General features: G+C 35.7%; 1 protein-coding gene across 1 annotated transcript in view; it reads left to right on the forward strand.

Moving 5' to 3' along the window:
- Positions 1-19,525, forward strand: part of Bmpr1a (bone morphogenetic protein receptor type 1A) — a 131,849-nt gene that overhangs the window by 104,144 nt on the left and 8,180 nt on the right. The window contains 4 exon segments of the mRNA XM_047552912.1: positions 4,352-4,448; positions 4,615-4,714; positions 15,113-15,257; positions 18,098-18,290. Of these exon segments, the coding sequence (XP_047408868.1) occupies positions 4,352-4,448; positions 4,615-4,714; positions 15,113-15,257; positions 18,098-18,290 (535 nt within the window).

Here is a 19,525-nt window from a genome sequence, read left to right on the forward strand (position 1 = left end):
TTATTAAAAGGATCAAATGAAATAGCATAGCACAATTTGTACATAGTAAGGGCCTAATAATGTAAGCCTTTGCCACACTGATTATCTAAGCAGTCTTCAGACTGTGTTACCCATATCCCTAGGTACACACAGACTGTGTTGTAAACTTGGGCACATGGATAGTTGTAAGGGAATCAGGTTACAAATCCTAAACATTCTTAGGTCCTGAAACTTAAAACTGCTGTGCCTGAAAACAGAACTTCTCAAGCCATTTTTCTTTTTCTTTTCCCTTTTCCACAGCCACCCTTCTCCCAGTTGCCAAATCTAGGATATAAAACCTCAAGATTCTAAACAGTGCTATGATTAGAAATGAAAGTATCCATATAGGGAACACAAGATAATCAAGTACATTTACATGTCAGGTGGTTTTTAATTTTTTTGCTCTCAGCCAAATTGCTAGATCATTGAAGATAATTTTTTGATGATAGGATCATTAGCATATACTTTGGAAGGACTTGAAAGAATTATGGGATAGTGGTATAATAAACTGCTTCCCTTATCATCTTTTGGTTAATGTGAACTAAATGTCTTAGAGCTAATAAAAAAGGAAAATAGGAATAAAATTAATGCTGAATCTTCCCATTGTAGTAATAAGTAATTTTATTCATGAATTCATAAACTAGTATTTTGAAAGTCCTAACCATTTCATTAAGAAATGCCTATTTAAATTAAATTTTCTCACATTAATATTTTAATAAAGAGTGTAGTGTGTCCGTCCCCCCCATGATGCTGAGATTGAACCCAAGGTCCCACTTGTTAGGCAAACCATCTACCACTGAACTATATATACCCTAAGCCCTAGATTGTAGCGTACCTCATTTTGATCAGTTAAATACTAATAATTACAGTGATGAACTAGAAGGTTTTAAGACTGAAAAATACACAGTAACAGAAATAGAACAATTTATATGTACTTACTTTGATGTGAAGAATTGTAGACTAAAATATACTCATTAAGGCATAATTATTGTAAAAAATATTTCAAGGAAATGGGAGTTCCAGATTAAAATTTCCAGTTTAATGAAGCATTTGCCGGGTGTAGTGGTGCATGCCTGAAATCCTAGTATCTTGGGAGTCTGAGGCAGGAGGATTACAAGTTCAAAGGCAGCCTCAGCAAAAGTGAGGCACTAAGCAACTCAGTGAGACCCCTGTCTCTAAATAAAATACAGAATAGGACTGGAGATGTGGCTCAATAGTTAATTGCCCCTGAGTTCAATTCCCAATACCACCCTATCCCCGCAAAAAAAGCATTTGTTGCCAAGAGTTAATAAGTGGATGGCATCAAATCAAAACTTCTGCACAGCAAGGGAAACAATTGAGATTATAAAGAGAGAACCTACAGAATGGGAGAAAATCTTTACTACTTTTTTTCTGACAGAATATTGATATCTAGAATATATAGAGAACTTAAAGACTTGTTACACACACACACATACACACAATAACCCAATTTGGGCAAATGAACTAAACAGATACTTCTCAAAAGAAGAAACACAAATGAACCTATGAAAAAATGTTCAACACATCCTTAGCAATTAGGGAAATGTTAGTCAAAACTACACTGAGATTTCATTTTACTCCAGTCTGAATGACAGTCATCAAGAATTCAAACAATAATAAATGCTGGAGAGGATGTAGAGTAAAGGGAGGGAAGGAGGAGAGGAGAGGGAAAAGGGAAATACAAGTGAATGATATTGACCAGGCAAATTATATTGTTATATTGTGTACATGTATGAATATGTAATAACCAATCTGACCATTATGTACAACTGTAATGCACCAATAAAAAATAAGAAAAAAGTATTTGTTCATTTTCTTTAACTTTTTACTTCATCTGTTATTTTTGTTTATTTTTATGTGGTGCCTCATGTACTAGGCAAGCGCTCTACTACCGCAACCCCCATTTGTTCATTTTTTTTAAGGATGATAATGGATATCAAATTGCTATATGTTTAGATAGTACTGAATAAAGAATGAAGTAACATTTCTATTTTAAAGTATTATTTTCAGTAAGCCAGAAATTATTAATATATTCTTTGTAGCCATTTAAATTGTTTAAATTTATGGTGAAAAATTCTAGATGTCAGTCTAAAAATATGAGGAATACATTGTTTTTAAAAATGTTTAGCGGAATTGAGGATGTAGTTCAGTGGTAGAAAGCTTGTCTAACATATATGAGGTCATGGGTTCAATCCCAGTACTACAGAAAAATAAAAAATAAAAATTTTTGTAGGAGCCACACATGCAAAAATATTTGACCAGCACTTATCTAATTTTCCATATATCTTGGTAAATAACATTTCCATTAACCTAGCAACTAGCCCCCCCAAAAAACAGCTTTTAGTCTCACCCTAAACTTCTCTCCCAGTGCTTGCACTACCACAGTCTAGATCAAAACAAATACAAGTGATTTTCACCATGCTTCGAATTCCTGCCAAACTTCAGTCTCCTTTGGTATATCTAGCTTGTTTTGTGTCTTCCTATACAATCAATTCTTTCTCACGAACCTCATTTTCTTGACCGTTTCTTGTAACTTGACTTCAGTTCTTTCCTTATGTACTGTGTCTGACCCATGCACATGAAATAAGGTCACTTAAGTTAGAACATTCCACTTCATAAATGCCAAGTAACTTTTTCCCCTTAAGGATTTTATTCCTCAATATGCAGGTTGGGGTGAAGGGAGCATGAAGGCAGTGCAGGAAAGGCAAAAAGTTCTGTCATTCCAGCCTCACTGTCTAGACAACCATGACCAAGGATATAGCTCATGCTAGAGTGCTTGCCTAGCATGTGAGGTCCTGGGTACATCCCAGCATCACAAAAGGTAAATTAGTAATCTAGGCAACCCTGACTTTTGCCAACCCAGGTTGTTAACCTGTGTAAGAAAGATGAGAAGTGAGTCTGATGTTGCTTATTTTTGGTTTTCCAGGGCCGCCCAAGATGTTTGGCTTATTCCAGAGTTTCATCTGAGATTTGTGTCAAACTTACCTTAGGAAGAAGAATTAATTCATCAAATATTTGCTGTTTGCATTCGTTTGCATTTAGTGTGCTAGGTACTTGGTATAGTCGGTCTTGTTGCCTCCCAGTTACTCTGGAAAGCAAATATTTCTTTCTTAGAGAAAATGAAAGCCTAGCTAGAAGTTAAGTGTTCAAGGTCACAACATGATCAACTGGCAAGGCTTGAATTTAAACAGTCCAGAGCCCTTGTTTTTTCTATGATACCATGCTGCCTTCAATCTTTTGGCAAAGCTTTCCTTTTCCTTTTAAAGAAAGTAATATAACATTTAGCCATCTTGTTTCTAGTACTCCTTGTTTCCAAAATCTTTAGGTAGTACTTGTCTTTCAGCCATCTCACAACTGTTTTCATCTTCCTGGAGTATAACTCACTAGATTAGAAGATGTGAACTCAGACTAGAAAAACATCATAAGATCTCTTTATTCCTCTGGGATATGATTTCCTACTACTTGTTATTTGGTCTGTCTGCTTCTTTCCTGTAGTCAGCCTTAATAGAGAAGACAGAAATAGCAGTTGAGGAATCATATATCTTTGTCCTCCATTTTCCAATCTGAGCAACACACTCATTGCTTGATGGTCTTTCCCCCTGTACTACCAAAGCCTTGTGTCCCCATGACTAGAGTCTTTTTCTCTCTGGTTTTTGACTTATTAGGGATACCTCTCTGTTTTGGATAGGGGGCTCTAATAAACTCTGAGAAATATTATGTCTGTATTTTGCCCTTTCCCTCATCTGTATACTTTAGCTTGTTTCCATATCTATCTAATTCCTTAGTTGTTAGATGCAGAATATATAGTGTCTTTTACTACTTCACCACCTCTCTTAACCAGTCTTTTCTTTGGACTAAGACACCCTCCACACTTTAGTCTGATCTTAAGTCTTATCAAAGTCTCAGTACTACTGAGATCATATTTTCTATACTAGTTTATGATTATATTAAAATTTATTACATGTTTTCTAGGAAAAGATATCATGAATTTAATTACTTTTTACCAAAAACAACTGAATGGTAATTCATTAAAATATGCCAGTGTTTGGTAGGAAAGCACTAAAACTTTTTGTCCATCTATAAATAAGTTATAGTCTAATGTTCTAATATACCATCCATACATATGTTCTCCTTAAGAAAAATCATTTTATAATCTTTGCAACACTATTTCATATTTTAATTTTTCAATATTTTTACACATAAAATTTGCAGATCCTTTTCACTCACTAAATGAGAAATTGTATTTTATCAGTACTAAAAACCAGTTTAATATACTAAATCATTTCTAATTTTACCATTATTTTTCCTCTAGGATTCACCAAAAGCCCAGCTTCGCCGTACGATAGAATGTTGTCGGACCAATTTATGTAACCAGTATTTGCAACCTACACTGCCCCCTGTTGTTATAGGTAGGTTAGCCCAGAAAAGTCGGAGCATGAGTCTCTGTAACATATTTTTTCTGGTTTTAACAATAACCATGATACCTAGAATTTAACACTGTAAATTATGTTTTCCTTTTAATAAGATGTGATTGAAAGATACTTTGTTCACTTAATGTTTACTTTTCATTGTCAGGTCCATTTTTTGATGGCAGCATTCGATGGCTGGTTGTACTCATTTCCATGGCTGTTTGCATAATTGCTATGATCATCTTCTCCAGCTGCTTTTGTTACAAGTAAGGAAATACCTGTTTTGATATAAAATATTCTGTTAAAGATTAGATATCAACAGTTGTTTTTAAAACCAGTAAGCAGAAACTGCTGACTGCTGTATGCAGTTCAGAAACTATTAATTTGTATTCTCTGGTTATATTATCATAGTTTTAACTAGATGATAGTTTCCTTAAGAGGTAAGAGGGCCTTAATACCAATTAATTAATTGAACACAATTTTATACTTCTATGTTCATGAATACTCTGTGATTTTCTTGTTTGAGGAATAGTGAGATTTGTCTGAATTTTTACAGTTCATTCCTAGAACTTAACTGCCTTATAGTTTTTTAGTGACTTGGGGCTTCAGAAGTGTTTACACTTAGTCGTGATTTCAGAAGACAGTTACCAAAAATGTAGAGTAGTAGGAGAAGACAGTTGCTATTGCATATCAACTTTAATAATAAAGGGTAGTCATACTGGGATAATACAGAGATATAAGTGAAACAAGTTATTAAACCCATAAATAAACCCAAGCACATGAAGAAATTTAGTACATTGTAAAGTAACATTTCAGATCACTGAGTAAAAAATACTATTAATAATGGATTTTTGACTAGGTAGCTAGGTGGAAAAAAAATGAAGTTGGAACAGTTCCTACAGTGAAATAAATGTGAGCAAGATCAGAACTATCTATCTATATAATTTTCTCTCTCTCTCTCTCTCCCTCTCTCTCTCTCTGGATCTCAGAATATCTTTCTGAGTCTGACACAAAACTTAGAAGCAAATAAATAAGTAGGTAGGTGGATAATATAGTATGTTACATAAAAATAAAACTTAACTGGGTGGCAAAAAATCATCTCAAGCAGTCAGAAGACAGGCTGCAATTGAAAAATACTGGCAGCTTATATTTGAAAGTACCGATTTCACAAATAAAGAGTTCTGTAAATCAAGAAAGAAAATTCTAAGCAATCCAGTACTAAAATAGGCCAACAAAGATTAACACAGGGGTGTGGCTCAGTGGTGGAGCACTTGCCAGGCATGTGTGGAGTTCTGGTTTCAGTTCTCAGTCCCACATTAAAAAAATAAAGATATTGTGTCCATATACAGCTAAAAATATTTTTTAAAAAGATTAACACATAATTTATATATAAAAGGAAATGTTGAAGGTTCATTTAAAGGGGGACATTCAAGAGTTTTCATTATATGAAAACTACAAAATCATGCAGATATTTTTACCTGTCCTAATAACACAGATTCACATGCTAAACAAGTTTAGATAAAGATAGTAGATTGAGCCTACTTTTACGTTCACTTCCCCATTAAGACAGCAATAAAGAGTTTTAAAATTCTTTGTATAAAGAGAACAGGAGGTAAAACAGCAATAAAAAGTTTTGGAACCCATGAAGCAGGTGGATGAGTAATTGATGATTGTCTAGACCCCAAAATTCTGAATGCTAGCCTAGAAATTGAGAAAACCAAGAAGCCATTAGTGTATATTCTAGAATTCCAGGAGATCAAGATTGAAGCTGAAATGCCTTTGTTTGGTCACAGGTCAGCCCTGCTATTTTACAGGAGTGTACTAAGCAAGGGTCTAACACCAGAAGGTGAGGATCATTGTGGGCCATTTAGGATACTGACTAGCACAGATGCTGAACACTTCACCCCTCTTCTACTCTGAATAATCATGTGACTTCCCCACCCACTCCCTGAGAAGGCTAGAAGGGTAATCTCTGGAAAGAACACAGTAAATTTCTCAGCTATGGTATCTCATTGTTTAGGGTAAGGCATTACAATGAAAATAAGGAGGTATGTTGAACACTAACATACTCCCAGAACTTTGTCAGCCAAGCCTATATCCTCTATAGAACAGATAGGATGATTCTTTTTTTTTTCTTTTTTTTAAATATTTTTTTAGTTGTTGATGGACCTTTATTTTATTCGTTTCTTTATATGCTGTACTGAGAATCGAACCCAGTGCCTCACACGTGCAAGGCAAGTGCTCTACCACTGAGCCACAAGGATGATTCTTGGTGGAAATCTCACCAAGCCAGGAGAGAAGACCACCCCCCAATAAATAGAAAGATAAATAAAAATAAAACAAAAAATCATTAGGGCCCAGTGGCCCAGACAGATTATCTTACAGTGAAGCCTATAATCAGAAAGCCCTACAGGCCCCACTCAGGTACTAACAGCTGCCAGTCAGGACATCAGTCAGTGAAAAACACTGACGTATGAGAAATAGAAACAAAAATTAGTGGACTGGGGTTGTAGCTCACTGGTAGAGTGCTTGCTTGGCACGTGTGAGGCACTGGGTTTGATCTCAGCACCACATAAAAATAAATAAATAAAGGTATTGTGTCCATCTACAACTAAAAAATAATTTTTTTAAAAAAGGAAGAAAACAGAAGCAGCAGTGAGCCATATGATTGCCCACATTACTACCTAAAGAGAATTTCTGGCTGCAGGATACAAGAAACCTAAGTACAGTGCTATAGACTGTTAAAATGTAGCTGAGCGCCTTGGGAATTAACAACTGCTATAGTAGTTCATAGGACAGAGTATTAGAAAGGAGAAAGTCTCATAGGAAAAGACTTGTGTTCCGCCCACTATTCAGCAGAATAGTCAGCACATTCCTGTGAGGAAACGGATAGACTGGGGATAGAACACTAGAAATGATTGAAGGAACCAGTATGTGGTGCTCACAAAAGATAGGGAATAGTGTCTATTCCCACTAGCTATCACACTTGAAAGCCTCATAATTTATAAGTATATGCTTTGGCTAGAGTGTTCAGAAAGTGTCTTTAAGATTATTTGAGCCGTGTGCGGTGGCTCACACCTGTAATCCCAGCAGCTCGGGAGACTAAGACAGGAGGTTTGCGAGTTCAAAAGCCATCCTCAGCAAAAGCGGGGCACTAAGCAACTCAGTGATGCCTGTCTCTAAATAAAATACAAAATAGGACTGGGAATGTGGTTCAGTGGTTGAGTGCCCCTGAGTTCAATCCATGGTACCCACCCCCACCCCAAATAAAAAGGATTAATTGAAAAGAACATTGCTCTCAGAATCAAGCTATGGACACAAGTGAGTAACCTAGAAAAAAATATTTCAAGAAATGTACAAATACCAGAAACTGATCCTTTAGACTTCTTTCACAATTTAAAACAAAATATTACAGAGAACCCCATGACTGCTTTGTTTATTTATCTTTTGAACTTCATGTGTTCGTTTTATCTACTTGAAGATACATTACTTATCAGATGTATAAGATTAGTAATTTCAGGTATTCATTCATGTTTAGCTGGACTCGAACAAGTCAGTTTGCTGTTCATAGCAAGCCATACAAGGATAAAATTAAAAAGAGAACTTCTAGCATATTAAGGTTCATCTTTATTACATGTCTCATGAATCTTTTGTTTTACTGTTTTCTGGTGACTTGTTTCCATTAGTCTAGATAAATCTGCAAATTTAGTCTTCTTGAATTTATATTCATAACAAGACCCTCAGAATCAATTTTCTCTAAAACCTCTCTTACTATCACCATTCTCCATTCTGGATGAATTATCATTTTGTGCTATCCTGCCAATTCCTTATACTTTCCTCTGGCATAGAATTTCTCATTCTCTCTCTCTCTCTCTCTCTCTTTTTTTTTTTTTTTTTTTTTTTTTTTTTGCTGTGCTGGAGATTCAACCCAGGGCCTTGTGCTTGCGAGGCAGGCACTCTACCAACTGAGCCATATCCCCAGTCCTTCTCATTCTCTTTTGTAACTCCTTAAACCCTTAACACTGGTTAGATCCATGATTCTACCCCTTATACTTAAACTTAGTACTTTCACCTTAAACTTTTTTATATTCAAAAATATTTACTTACTTATTCATAATTATTTGCCTAAAGTTTGCCTTTTCTATTGAATAGGAATCTCAAGGCTAGCAGATATTACCTGTCCATTAATACTGATAGCCAACTAAGCTGTTTAAATTATTGCTTCTCTGTTGAATCATTGAGGATGAAAATGGTGAATCAGCATATTCCCCCATTTTGGCATACAGTACTCAGTAACTTTTGTTGGTATTTACCAGCCATTTTTTGGCCCAGAATGCTGCTTGGGAAACAGTATCAGATTAATTTGTGAGACATAAAGCCCACTTTAGCTTGATAATGGGCCAGTCATCCTCACTTTCATTAGACGACTCCTGGTCCCATGGTAGTTCAGTGATAAAAATGAGCAAGTTCGAAACTATAGTAATTGCAGCAAAAAAATATTGCAAAGTAATGTTTCATTTAAGAAAATAAACACTTATTGTATGCCTAACAATGATGCTGTCAGTCAGCTTTTAAAGTGGTTAAAAATAAAAAATGTCATCCATGTTTATTTTTTATAATTTGCAGCACTTTTTCACTTATTAATTCTAAATTTTAAGTTCAAGTTTTTGTGATACCCTATTACTTTTTTGCTTAAATTCATTTAATGAAATTCATAGTATGATCAGAATGTTTTAAAATAAACATTATACCAACCACATGATATAAAATAGCAATTTATAAAACAAGAAAACCAGTGAAATGAAAACATATTCAGTCAAGTTTCAACAGTGTTAAGGAACAGTGGTAAAACAGTAATTCTGCCAACAGCAAAAGAGACACAGGGTTTTACAACTTATAGTATGGAAAGATTTGTAGAACATGAATATTTAAAATAAATTTCACAACTGAGAATGGCTTTATTTTCTTGTTGATGGCAGGCCTACAGAAATTAACTGACAAAAACATTATTCCATAATAACATGAAAATCAATTTCAGATGAATCTTTTTTAAAAAGCTATAAGAGACCAGCAAGGTCTACTATCAGTTAAAAAAAAAAAACAAACTACTACTACCACCATTCAATGTGTTAATATAGTCTAGGTACTGTGCTAAGCATTTTACATACACATCTCCAGTAATTCTCACAGCCTACCCTGAAACCTCCTGTTAGGTTCATCCTCACATTTTATATGAAAATATGAAGATTTGGAGATGTTAAATAACCTACTTGATGCTACTGAATAATTAGCAGAGCAGGGATTCAAACTGCATGATCTTATCATCTTGCTATAATTAACCCTGTCTTAGAATTAAGAGACCAAGAACCACAAGGTTACACAAGGAAGTGTACAAGAGTGGTTATCAGAGACTGGTGAGAAGAGGGTAGAAGTTTGGGGGAGAGGAGCAGTGCAGGGGGTACAATGTTTCAATAGGAGGAATAAATTCTAGTGTTCTTTAGCACAGTAGGGTGAATATAGTTGATACTAATGCATTGTAATATATCCAAATAGTTAGAAGAGGATTTTGAATATACCCACTATATAGAAATGAGAGGTTAATAAGGTGGTGGGAATGCTAGTTACCCTGATTTGATCATTACCTAGTTTATTCATCAATCAAGACATCACATGGTACTTTATAAATGTGCAAATTTCATATATCAAACAAAAAATTAATAAAAATTTTTAAAAAGGAAAAGGAACCATTTCAAGTCCATAATGAAGCCTGGAAAGAGAAATCAGATATCTGTCTTCCAGATGTGTAGACATTTGATCACACTGTTAGTAGAGCAACACTAAGAAAACAGGCAGATAGGTTATGGGAGGAACTAATGGAGCTGAAATTGAACTCCATTACCAAAAACAAATCTGGTGGGGTTTTGAGTTGAAATATGAAAAATAGTAGGACAGGTATCTAGATCTAGATCTCAGACCACACCTGAGAGAGGGCGGTAATGAGATAGAAATGCCACTCTTTTCTTGCTCTGTTTCTTTCCATCTCTTCACAGTCCTCTTCAAAGCCCATTTCAAATAAACACTCAACAGTTCCTCTGACAGGAAAGAGTTAGTAGGTAAAACTTTGTTTCCAATCCAGGTAGATCTACATTTTTCATCATTAGGGTTTCTGAGAATATTGTTGGTTTAGATGAGCACAGCTTGGAAGCAGTGTCACTAGAGGAGCTGCCCAGTGGCACCTCTGCCGTGCCTGAGCCTTGTGGTTGTCACCTGATACCCATTTATTCTTGCCTGGAGAGCTTCCTTTAACTTAACTTCTTGGAGTACAGGTGTGCTGGTCACAAGTTCTCTCACCTTTTTGTTGGGTGGAGAATTTTGGGTTGGCTTTTGTTTTTTCTCTCAAAGCTGTCACTTCATTGTCTTCTGGCTTGTGTAATTTCTGACAAAATTCTTACCTTTGATCTATTATATGTAAATTTTTTTCATGGCTTCCTTTAAGATTTTCCTTTTGTCTTTGGTTTTATACAATTTGAACAGAATATGTTTAGGTGTGTGTTATAATTTTGAGGACTTATTTAATCTACTTTGAGTGTCCCCAAGCTTATTGCATGTATGGTTTGGTGTGTCTTCTTTAGAAATGAATTATACATGTTTTATTTGATGCTATCTCACAGCTCTTTCTTTTTCAATATTATTATTTTTTTTCTCTTTGTATTTAGTTCAGGTAATTTTATTTACCCATTTTCAAGTTGCTGATTTTTTTTCACCCTCAACTGTGTACAGTCTACCAATGAGCCCATCAAATTAATTCTTCATCTCTGTTACAGTGCTTTCTTTGTTTTTAAGTTTTTATTGGGCACATTATAATTATACATAATAGTGAGATTGTTGCATATTGTACTCTGACCTATTATGTTTTTATTTGAATCCATTTCTCTGCTGAAATTCTTTTTATTCATGTTGCTCACCTTAAACAGATGGTTCATCATTTTAATCGCAGTTATTTCATCATGTGGATCATTTAGTTGTATTGATTGCCTTCCCACTCGATTGAGATATTTTTCCTTGCTTTTTAAGTGTGTCTCATAACTTTAAATGAAAGTTGGTACATCACATTTAGAACAGACTGAAATAAAACTATATACATGCCAGGTATGGTGGCACACCTCTGTTAAGTTTCAGCTACTCAGGCAGGGCTTTGGTGGCACATGCCTGTAATCACAGCAGCTCAGGAGTCTGAGACAGGAGGATTGTGAGTTCAAAGCCAGCCTCAGCAATGGTGCAGCGCTAAGCAACTCAGTGAGACCCTGTCTCTAAATAAAATAGAAAATAATACTGGGGATGTGTCTCAGTGGTCAAGTGCCCCTGAGTTCAATTCCTGCTTTAAAAAAAAAAAAAAATCAGCTACTCTGGAGAATGAGGTAGGAGGATTGCTGAGCCTGTGAGTTTGAGACCAGCTTGGGCAGTATAGTGAAATCGTGTCTTTAAGAAAAAAAAAAGAAGAAAAATAAAAAGAAAAAGATAACGCAGGTACACACACACACACACACTTGAGAATAGGCATACCTCTTCTCTTAGATTGTTAGTAGGCAGGGTAGGGTTTTATGTTTTCTTCAGTGCTTGGGTGAGTTCCTGCAGTGCATCACAGGTTTCACATTTCCTTAGTAATGCAGTGTTGCTTAATGTGGGGGTTTTGGTGTACCAAAAGACCTGTGTGTGACTAGTATGTAACTTAGTCATCATAATGTAAACTGGGATGTTGATCTAAATAATGTTACCACTGATAATGTTACTGCTGTTGGGGGAGTGTCAGGATGGCAGTGTTTCTGCTTTGGGAAGGCCAATGGAGATGTTAAATGATGAGTTTAATGTTCACGATGAGTTAAATATTCACCCCCCCATGTGAGGGCAATAGTTAATACTTACAACGAGAACAAAAAATACCAATACAGGCATGTCATATAGAAATGATAAGGCAAATATTAAACAAATAAGCTTCAAGAAGTTAACATCTGTGGTTCTGAAATAGGTAGGGGGAGGAAAGGAAATAAGGAAGTGCCATTTTGTTTCTAAGCCACGAAGAAACTATGATGTCTAGCAGGACATGGTGGCACATGCCTGTATGTAATCCCATGGTTCAGTAGGCTGTCAGGAGGATTGTAAGTTTGAGGCCATCCTGGGCAACTTAGCAAGACCCTGTCTCAAAATTAAAAAATAAAAAGGGCAGTGGGATGTAGCTCAGTGGTAGAGTACCCCTGGGTTCAGTCCCCAGTACCAGCAGAAGAAAGGAAAGGACTATAAGACATTATAAAATCAGTGAACATAGGACTTTGATAAAATTAAGTATTAATTTCTACAAATACAAAATTTGATAAAATTTAAAATTAACATCAAAAGTGTTATGACAAAAGGGTATAGACAAAGAAATAGGGAAAAAAAGACTTTCATATGATGATAGAGGAGTTATAAGTGGGATAGTCTTTAAGGAGGCTGGTAGAACTTTCATTAGAATTCCAAATTCAGTCTATAAAGTGTACTGCACATATAGATATACTAGAAATTGTTTCATTTCACACTTGTATGTAATGAGACTAGAAACAATCATGTGTTTCCAGTAGGGAAGTGGTTAATAGCCATACAGTGAAATACTATCTAGCCACTCAAGAAACCAGGAGGCTGTTTATGTACCAATGTGAAATGATACCCTAGATACATTGTTAAGTGAAAAGGCAAGATACAGTATGGTATACTTCCACTTCTGGAGGTAAATAAAAAGCAGAGGAAATGAACATAAATATAAATGAGCATAAAAATATAAATTTTGGTTTGAATATGCATAAGTGGTCTTTAGGTTACACATGAAACTAGAAATAGTTTGCTTCCAGGAAAGTTAACTTGATGATTAGGGATAGGAGTGGGAGGGAAGATTTTTTTCACTGTACATCTTTGTATGCCTTTTTGAATTTCAATTCATTTGAGTCAATTGACCATATAGTATTTAAAATGAAAATAAAATAATAATTGTTGGGCTGTTCATATAGAATATAAATCTAACTTTGTTTCTAATGTCCATTATAATTATAATTCCAAAGGGTTAAAGAACTTAATGAGAAAATCAGAATTTTAAAACCTTAGGGGGTGATTTATGACATTAGGATTGGGAAGATTATTTTAAGACACAAAGTCATATCTCAAAAAAGAAAAGAAGGTTGATTAATTTGACTACATTAAAATTTAAGGACTGGGGATGTAACTCAATTGGTAGAATGCTTGCCTCGCAAACTCAAGGCCCTGGGTTCAATCCCCAGCACCACCCCCAAAAAAACAAAAGCTGACATAAAACACCATAAATGGAATGCCATGGCAGTCACAGACTAAGAGAAAAAATTGTACATATAAGTACCAAGATATTTAAACTGGGTGTGGTTGTCCATGCCTATAATCTCAGCAATTTATCAAGACCCTATCTCAAAATAAAAGGACTGGGGATGTAGTTCAGTGGTAAAGAACTCCCATGAATTAGTAGGAGAAAAAGATGCAACACCTTATTTGATTTACATGCAAAAGAGACAAACAGGCAGTTGACAGGGGGGAAAAAATCTGTGAACCATGAGAAGGAAAAAACATTGACTTTACTAATTAGGGGAAAGCAAATTAAGTAGTTCCCATCCAGATTGACAAACGTAAAAATATGGCAGTTGTAAGTTTGGGTTTGAATGTGGAAATGATATTGTGATATTAAACTCTTGGTGGGAATATAAATAACTTCACTTTGAAGAGGAGTTTTGTGGTATCTATAAAAATTCAGTTTGGCTGGGCACAGTGGTGCATGCCGGTAATCCAGTGGCTCAGGAGGCGGAGACAGGAGAATCAAGAGTTCAAAGCCAGCCTCAGCAAAAGTAGGGCACTAAGTGACTCAATGAGACCCTGTCTCTAAATAAAATACAAAATGGGAGTGGAGATGTGGCTCAGCGGTCGGGTGCCCTGAGTTCAATCCGTGGTACCCCACCACCACCACCAAATCAGTTTGTGTATACCTTCAGGAAATTCTCCTATGGATGCCTAGAGGCAGGCACAAAACGTTTAAGATCAGGCTAAGTGAAATAAACCAATCCCAAAAATCCAAAGCCAAGTGTTTTCTCTGATAAGTGCATGCTGATCCATAGTTGGGGTGGGTAGGGAAGAATGAAGGAATTTTGTACTATGCAGAGGGGAGTGAGGGGAAGGATGGGTGGTGGGATGGGAAGGATGGTAAAATGAGACAGACGTTATTACCCTATATACACATATGGAAAAAAATAAATAAAAATGTTTATTAAGTAGAAATCAGTATTCCTATGCTACACATGCTTTTTGATATTTTTAGACACTAAAAATTTTTTTACAGGCGGGATGGACACATCTGCTGGTTTTGATATGTTTGTGGGTTTTTTGCCCACTTGTCAATATACTGTGGACATCTCTCCATTCTAACATAACATAGAACACTATACATCATAAACCCCTTCTTTAGGTATATTGTAAAGGATTTAATTTTCTGTGATAATATTGATGAATATGATTCTGTCTTAAGGAAGGATAGCAGTGTGGAAAATCTTGAGATTTTTCTTAGCTCAGAATTATATAGTTGAAGAATTTTAATATATAGTTTTCTTCTCTATTAAAAGACATTATTGCAAGAGTATCTCAAGCAGGCGTCGTTACAATCGTGATTTGGAACAGGATGAAGCATTTATTCCAGTGGGAGAATCATTAAAAGACCTTATTGACCAGTCACAAAGTTCTGGTAGTGGATCTGGATTACCATTATTGGTAAGTTGAAGTTTCATTTAAGCAGCAGTGGTGTGTGCCTATAATCCCAGTGACTCAGGAGGCTGAGGCAGGAGGATCACAAGTTTGAAGCCAAAAAAAGGGCTGGGCATGGGGCTGGGGATATAGCTCAGTTGGTAGAGTGCTTGCCTTGCAAGCACAAGGCCCTGGGTTCAATCCCCAGCACCCCACCCCCCCAAAAAATAAAGCGGGGGGGAGCCGGGGGCTGGGCAAAGCAAAGGGATGGGTAAGGGGAGGCAGTGCAGAATGAATTCTTTAAAAATCATGTTATGTGCATGTATAAATATACAACAGGGAACTTCACCTTTTGTTTATCTATTTACCAACTGATGAACTTCTAATTTATATCTGTTATGAGTATAGCTGCTATGAACATTAACACTCAGGTCTTTGTGGATTTGTTTTTATATAAAGAACCAATCAAATATAAATTAATGGATGAGCAAAAGGAAGTCTAGTAGAGTACAGGAAAGAGAATGGGAGAGCACCCTTATAATAACACTAAATACCCAGATTGGTTTTTAATTGGTTATTGCATTTGTTGAAAGTAAATGCATTGATATCCTGTTTAAAATTTTGTCTAATGAAATCTGTAATTGGGAGGATGAAAATTAAACTATCTTCATATGCAGTCTGAAGATTTATGTTGAAAATCCAAAAAAATGATAAAGCTGCTATAACCAGCAAGTGAGTTTGTCAGGTTGCTGAATACAATTATTATACAAATATTATGAATTTATATACATTAGCAACAAACAATTGGAAATTGAAATTTAAAATTAATATTAAAATAGTATTAAAAGTACTGGAGGTGTAGCTCATGGGCAGTCTGCTATGGAGCTAGATAGATCCTCAGCCCTTTTGATCTTGTATTTTGAGATAGGGTCTGACTAAGTTGCCTATTTAGTTTGACCCCAAACTTAGAATCCTCTTCCCTCAGCCTCCTAAGACTGGGATTACCACAGCACCACCTCGCCCAGCTCAATTTTTTTAAATGAACAAAAGATTTGAACTGGTACTGCTTCAAAGAAGATAGAAGAATGGCGGATAAGCACATGAAAAGGTGCTCTGTATCAACAGGGATGTGCAGATTAAACAGTGAGATACTGCTACATATCTACCCTAATGACTAAGACTGACAGTATTAAGTACCAACAAGAACATATAGATCAGCTGCAAATTTCATACAAATTGGAATGCAAAATGGTGTAGTCACTTTGAAAAATAGTTTGCCAGTTGACTGGAAAGTTAAGCATATAATTTCTTGACAGTAAAGCAATTTCTTCTACTGTTTTATCTAAGAAATAAATATAAAAACATATCCCAAAGACAATGTTAATGTTCATAGCAGCTGTATTCATAACAGTCATAATTAGAAACATCCTAGAAGTTATTGGCTGGTAAATGGATAAACAAATTGTGGCACGTTCATATAACAAAATATTACTCTTCAAGCCCTAGTACACACAGCAATATGGATCAGTTTCAGAAGCATTATATGCTAAATGAAGAAGCCAGACACAAAAGTCTACATATTGTATGTTTCTGTTTATATGATATTCTAGAAAAAGTAAAACAGTAGGGACAGAAAACAAATCAGTGGTGTCAAAGACTAGGGGAGGGAATTTAATTTCATAAATGGGAAATTTTGTAGGTGATGGAAATGTTCTTCATCTTAAAATGTGATGTTGATGATTGCATAACTGCATGCATTTGTCAAAACTTACTGTTCTCAAAAGGGATGAATTTTGTATATAAATTACACCTCAGTAATCCTGACTTGAAAAAAAATTACAAAATGATTCTGTAATAAATGATGTATAAAGTGAGCCAGATTAGGTTTATACAAACTTTAGTCTTAGCTCATTTTAGGTGCACTTCCAATCTGGACATAGTGTTTTTTTTTTTTTTTTTTTTTTAATTTAAAATAATCATTAATTCTTCTGAAATGACAGATAAAGTTCTTATTGTACTTCAGATGTCATCCCAAATAAATACCTATATTCTGTGAGCAGTGAGTATAATTCAAAGAAAGATGTATGTGAATAAGATTGTAATTGTGGTAAGTGCAACAACTGAGAGGTATGCTTGTGCTATAAAGTTATTAAAGCTAACAAAGAGCACTCTAAGGGAACTGAATGTGCAGCAAGAGCTTGAGGCAGGAATAAATGAGTGAATTCTAAAAGTTGAAATACAGCAAAAGGAGTACAAGTGAGTGTTCATAGTGAATGCTGGGGCTGGGTCAGACTGTATAGCAGCACCTTAGAGACCAAGCTGCAGAGATTGCTACATAATAAACTACCCCAAAAAGGTGGTGACTTAAAGCCACAAACATTTAATATTTCTCAAGATTCTGTGGGTCTGCTGGGCAGTTTGTTTTCTAGACTTAATCAGCTAGAGCTGGGTGGTATAGCTTATACATAGGACTAGCAGTTCACATGGTATTATCTGTTGTAAACAGGGCTTCCAAAAACAGCTAGAAAGGACAAGCCCCATATGCAAACATTTATCAAATCTTTGCTTACAGCACATTTGCTGTTCTGTTGCCCAGAGCTAGTCATGTAGCCAAAACCCGAGTCCTTAAGGAAAGTGACTACCCAAGGGTGACCACTTCTGGAAATAGCTGTCTCATTGACTAACCTGTTAATGATTTCAGAATACATTGTACACTGTTTCTTCTTTTGTATACAATATAAATTTTAACATTGGAATTGGTTGGTAGGATATACCAGGCTTTTTGATAGAATAGACTGTCTTATCCTGTTGTCAGTCTTAATAGGTTATTTTCAAGAACTCAAAACCTTTTACTTTTTCCTGTGAAGGTTCAGCGAACTATTGCCAAGCAGATTCAGATGGTTCGGCAAGTTGGTAAAGGCCGGTATGGAGAAGTGTGGATGGGTAAATGGCGTGGTGAAAAAGTGGCAGTCAAAGTGTTTTTTACAACTGAAGAAGCTAGCTGGTTTCGAGAAACGGAAATTTACCAAACTGTACTAATGCGCCATGAAAATATACTTGGTGGGTACCATTTGATTTTAGTCTGTTTCACATTCTAACAAGGTGTTAGTGGGGTACAGGTAGAAACCTGCCATGTGGCATGTGCATTTGGCTAAAGGATGCACAGTAGAATACACCATTTAAATCCAAAACAGTCCCAACCATGCACTTTATTTCCTTCTAACTGAATCAACAGCTCTGAGTTTCAGGTAGACAGTAAAGCTAGTTTATTGGATCTATTCATATGAAAACCAAATCTTTTATAAGATAACTTAAGCAGTTATCTAGGGTAACTTTTAACTGTTTCTTCCTTTTACTTTTTTTAAGCTCAGCAACCTAATGTGCAGCTTCATTTTATATTCTATGCTTAATATTGTTCCTCTCCCTACCTCATATATATAGTATCAAATAATTTAGGTATGATCTAATCAGTAGTGTGCTTAGATATATCTAATTTTCCTGATTTTATCTAATTTTTATAATTTTATCTAATTAATTATCTAATTTTCCTGATATCTAATTTTTTCTTTTTTCTTTACCCCTCAAGAGGGAATAGCACATTGTCAGGCACATAACAAGCACTTACGTTCTTTTCCTATTGTTGCTGTAACAAATTGCTGTGAGTTGGGTGGTATAAACAATAGAATTTTATTTTCTCAGCGCTTCAGAGGCTAGAAGTCTAAAATCAGTTGTTGCCAGGGCCATTCTCCCTCTGAAGGCTCTGTGCAAAGATTCTCTCTTGCTCCTTCCTGGCTATAGGTAGTTAACAGCAATCTGTGCTATTTCTTGCCTTATAGACAATGCTCCAATCTCTATTTTTGTCATAATGTGGTCTTCTTTCCTGTATGCTTGGGTCGCGATGCATTTCTGTATTACAGGATATCAATCAGTGAATTAGAGCCCACCCTAATCTTGTATGGCCCCATCTTAACTTGATTCATCTACAAAGATGCTATTTCCAAATAGGTCACATTTATAGATTGTAGATGGACAAGAATTTGGGGACAACACTATTCAACTCAGTATAGCACTCACCAACCTTAAGGGAGAGAGGAAGAGAAAGGATAGGGAAAAGTAGATAGTGCTGTGGATCAGTAGTCAGTGAGCCAGACTGAGAAAACAGATAAGGAAGAGGAATTGATGGGCAAGTTGAGTGAGTTGACTTAGTTAGGAACTAACTTTTGGGATGTGAGGGCGATCTGGCTGCGACATCTGTCACCCCATTGATCGCCAGGGTTGATTCGGCTGATCTGGCT

Source organism: Sciurus carolinensis, chromosome 5, assembly GCF_902686445.1.
Source record: "Sciurus carolinensis chromosome 5, mSciCar1.2, whole genome shotgun sequence".
NCBI lineage: Eukaryota > Metazoa > Chordata > Mammalia > Rodentia > Sciuridae > Sciurus > Sciurus carolinensis.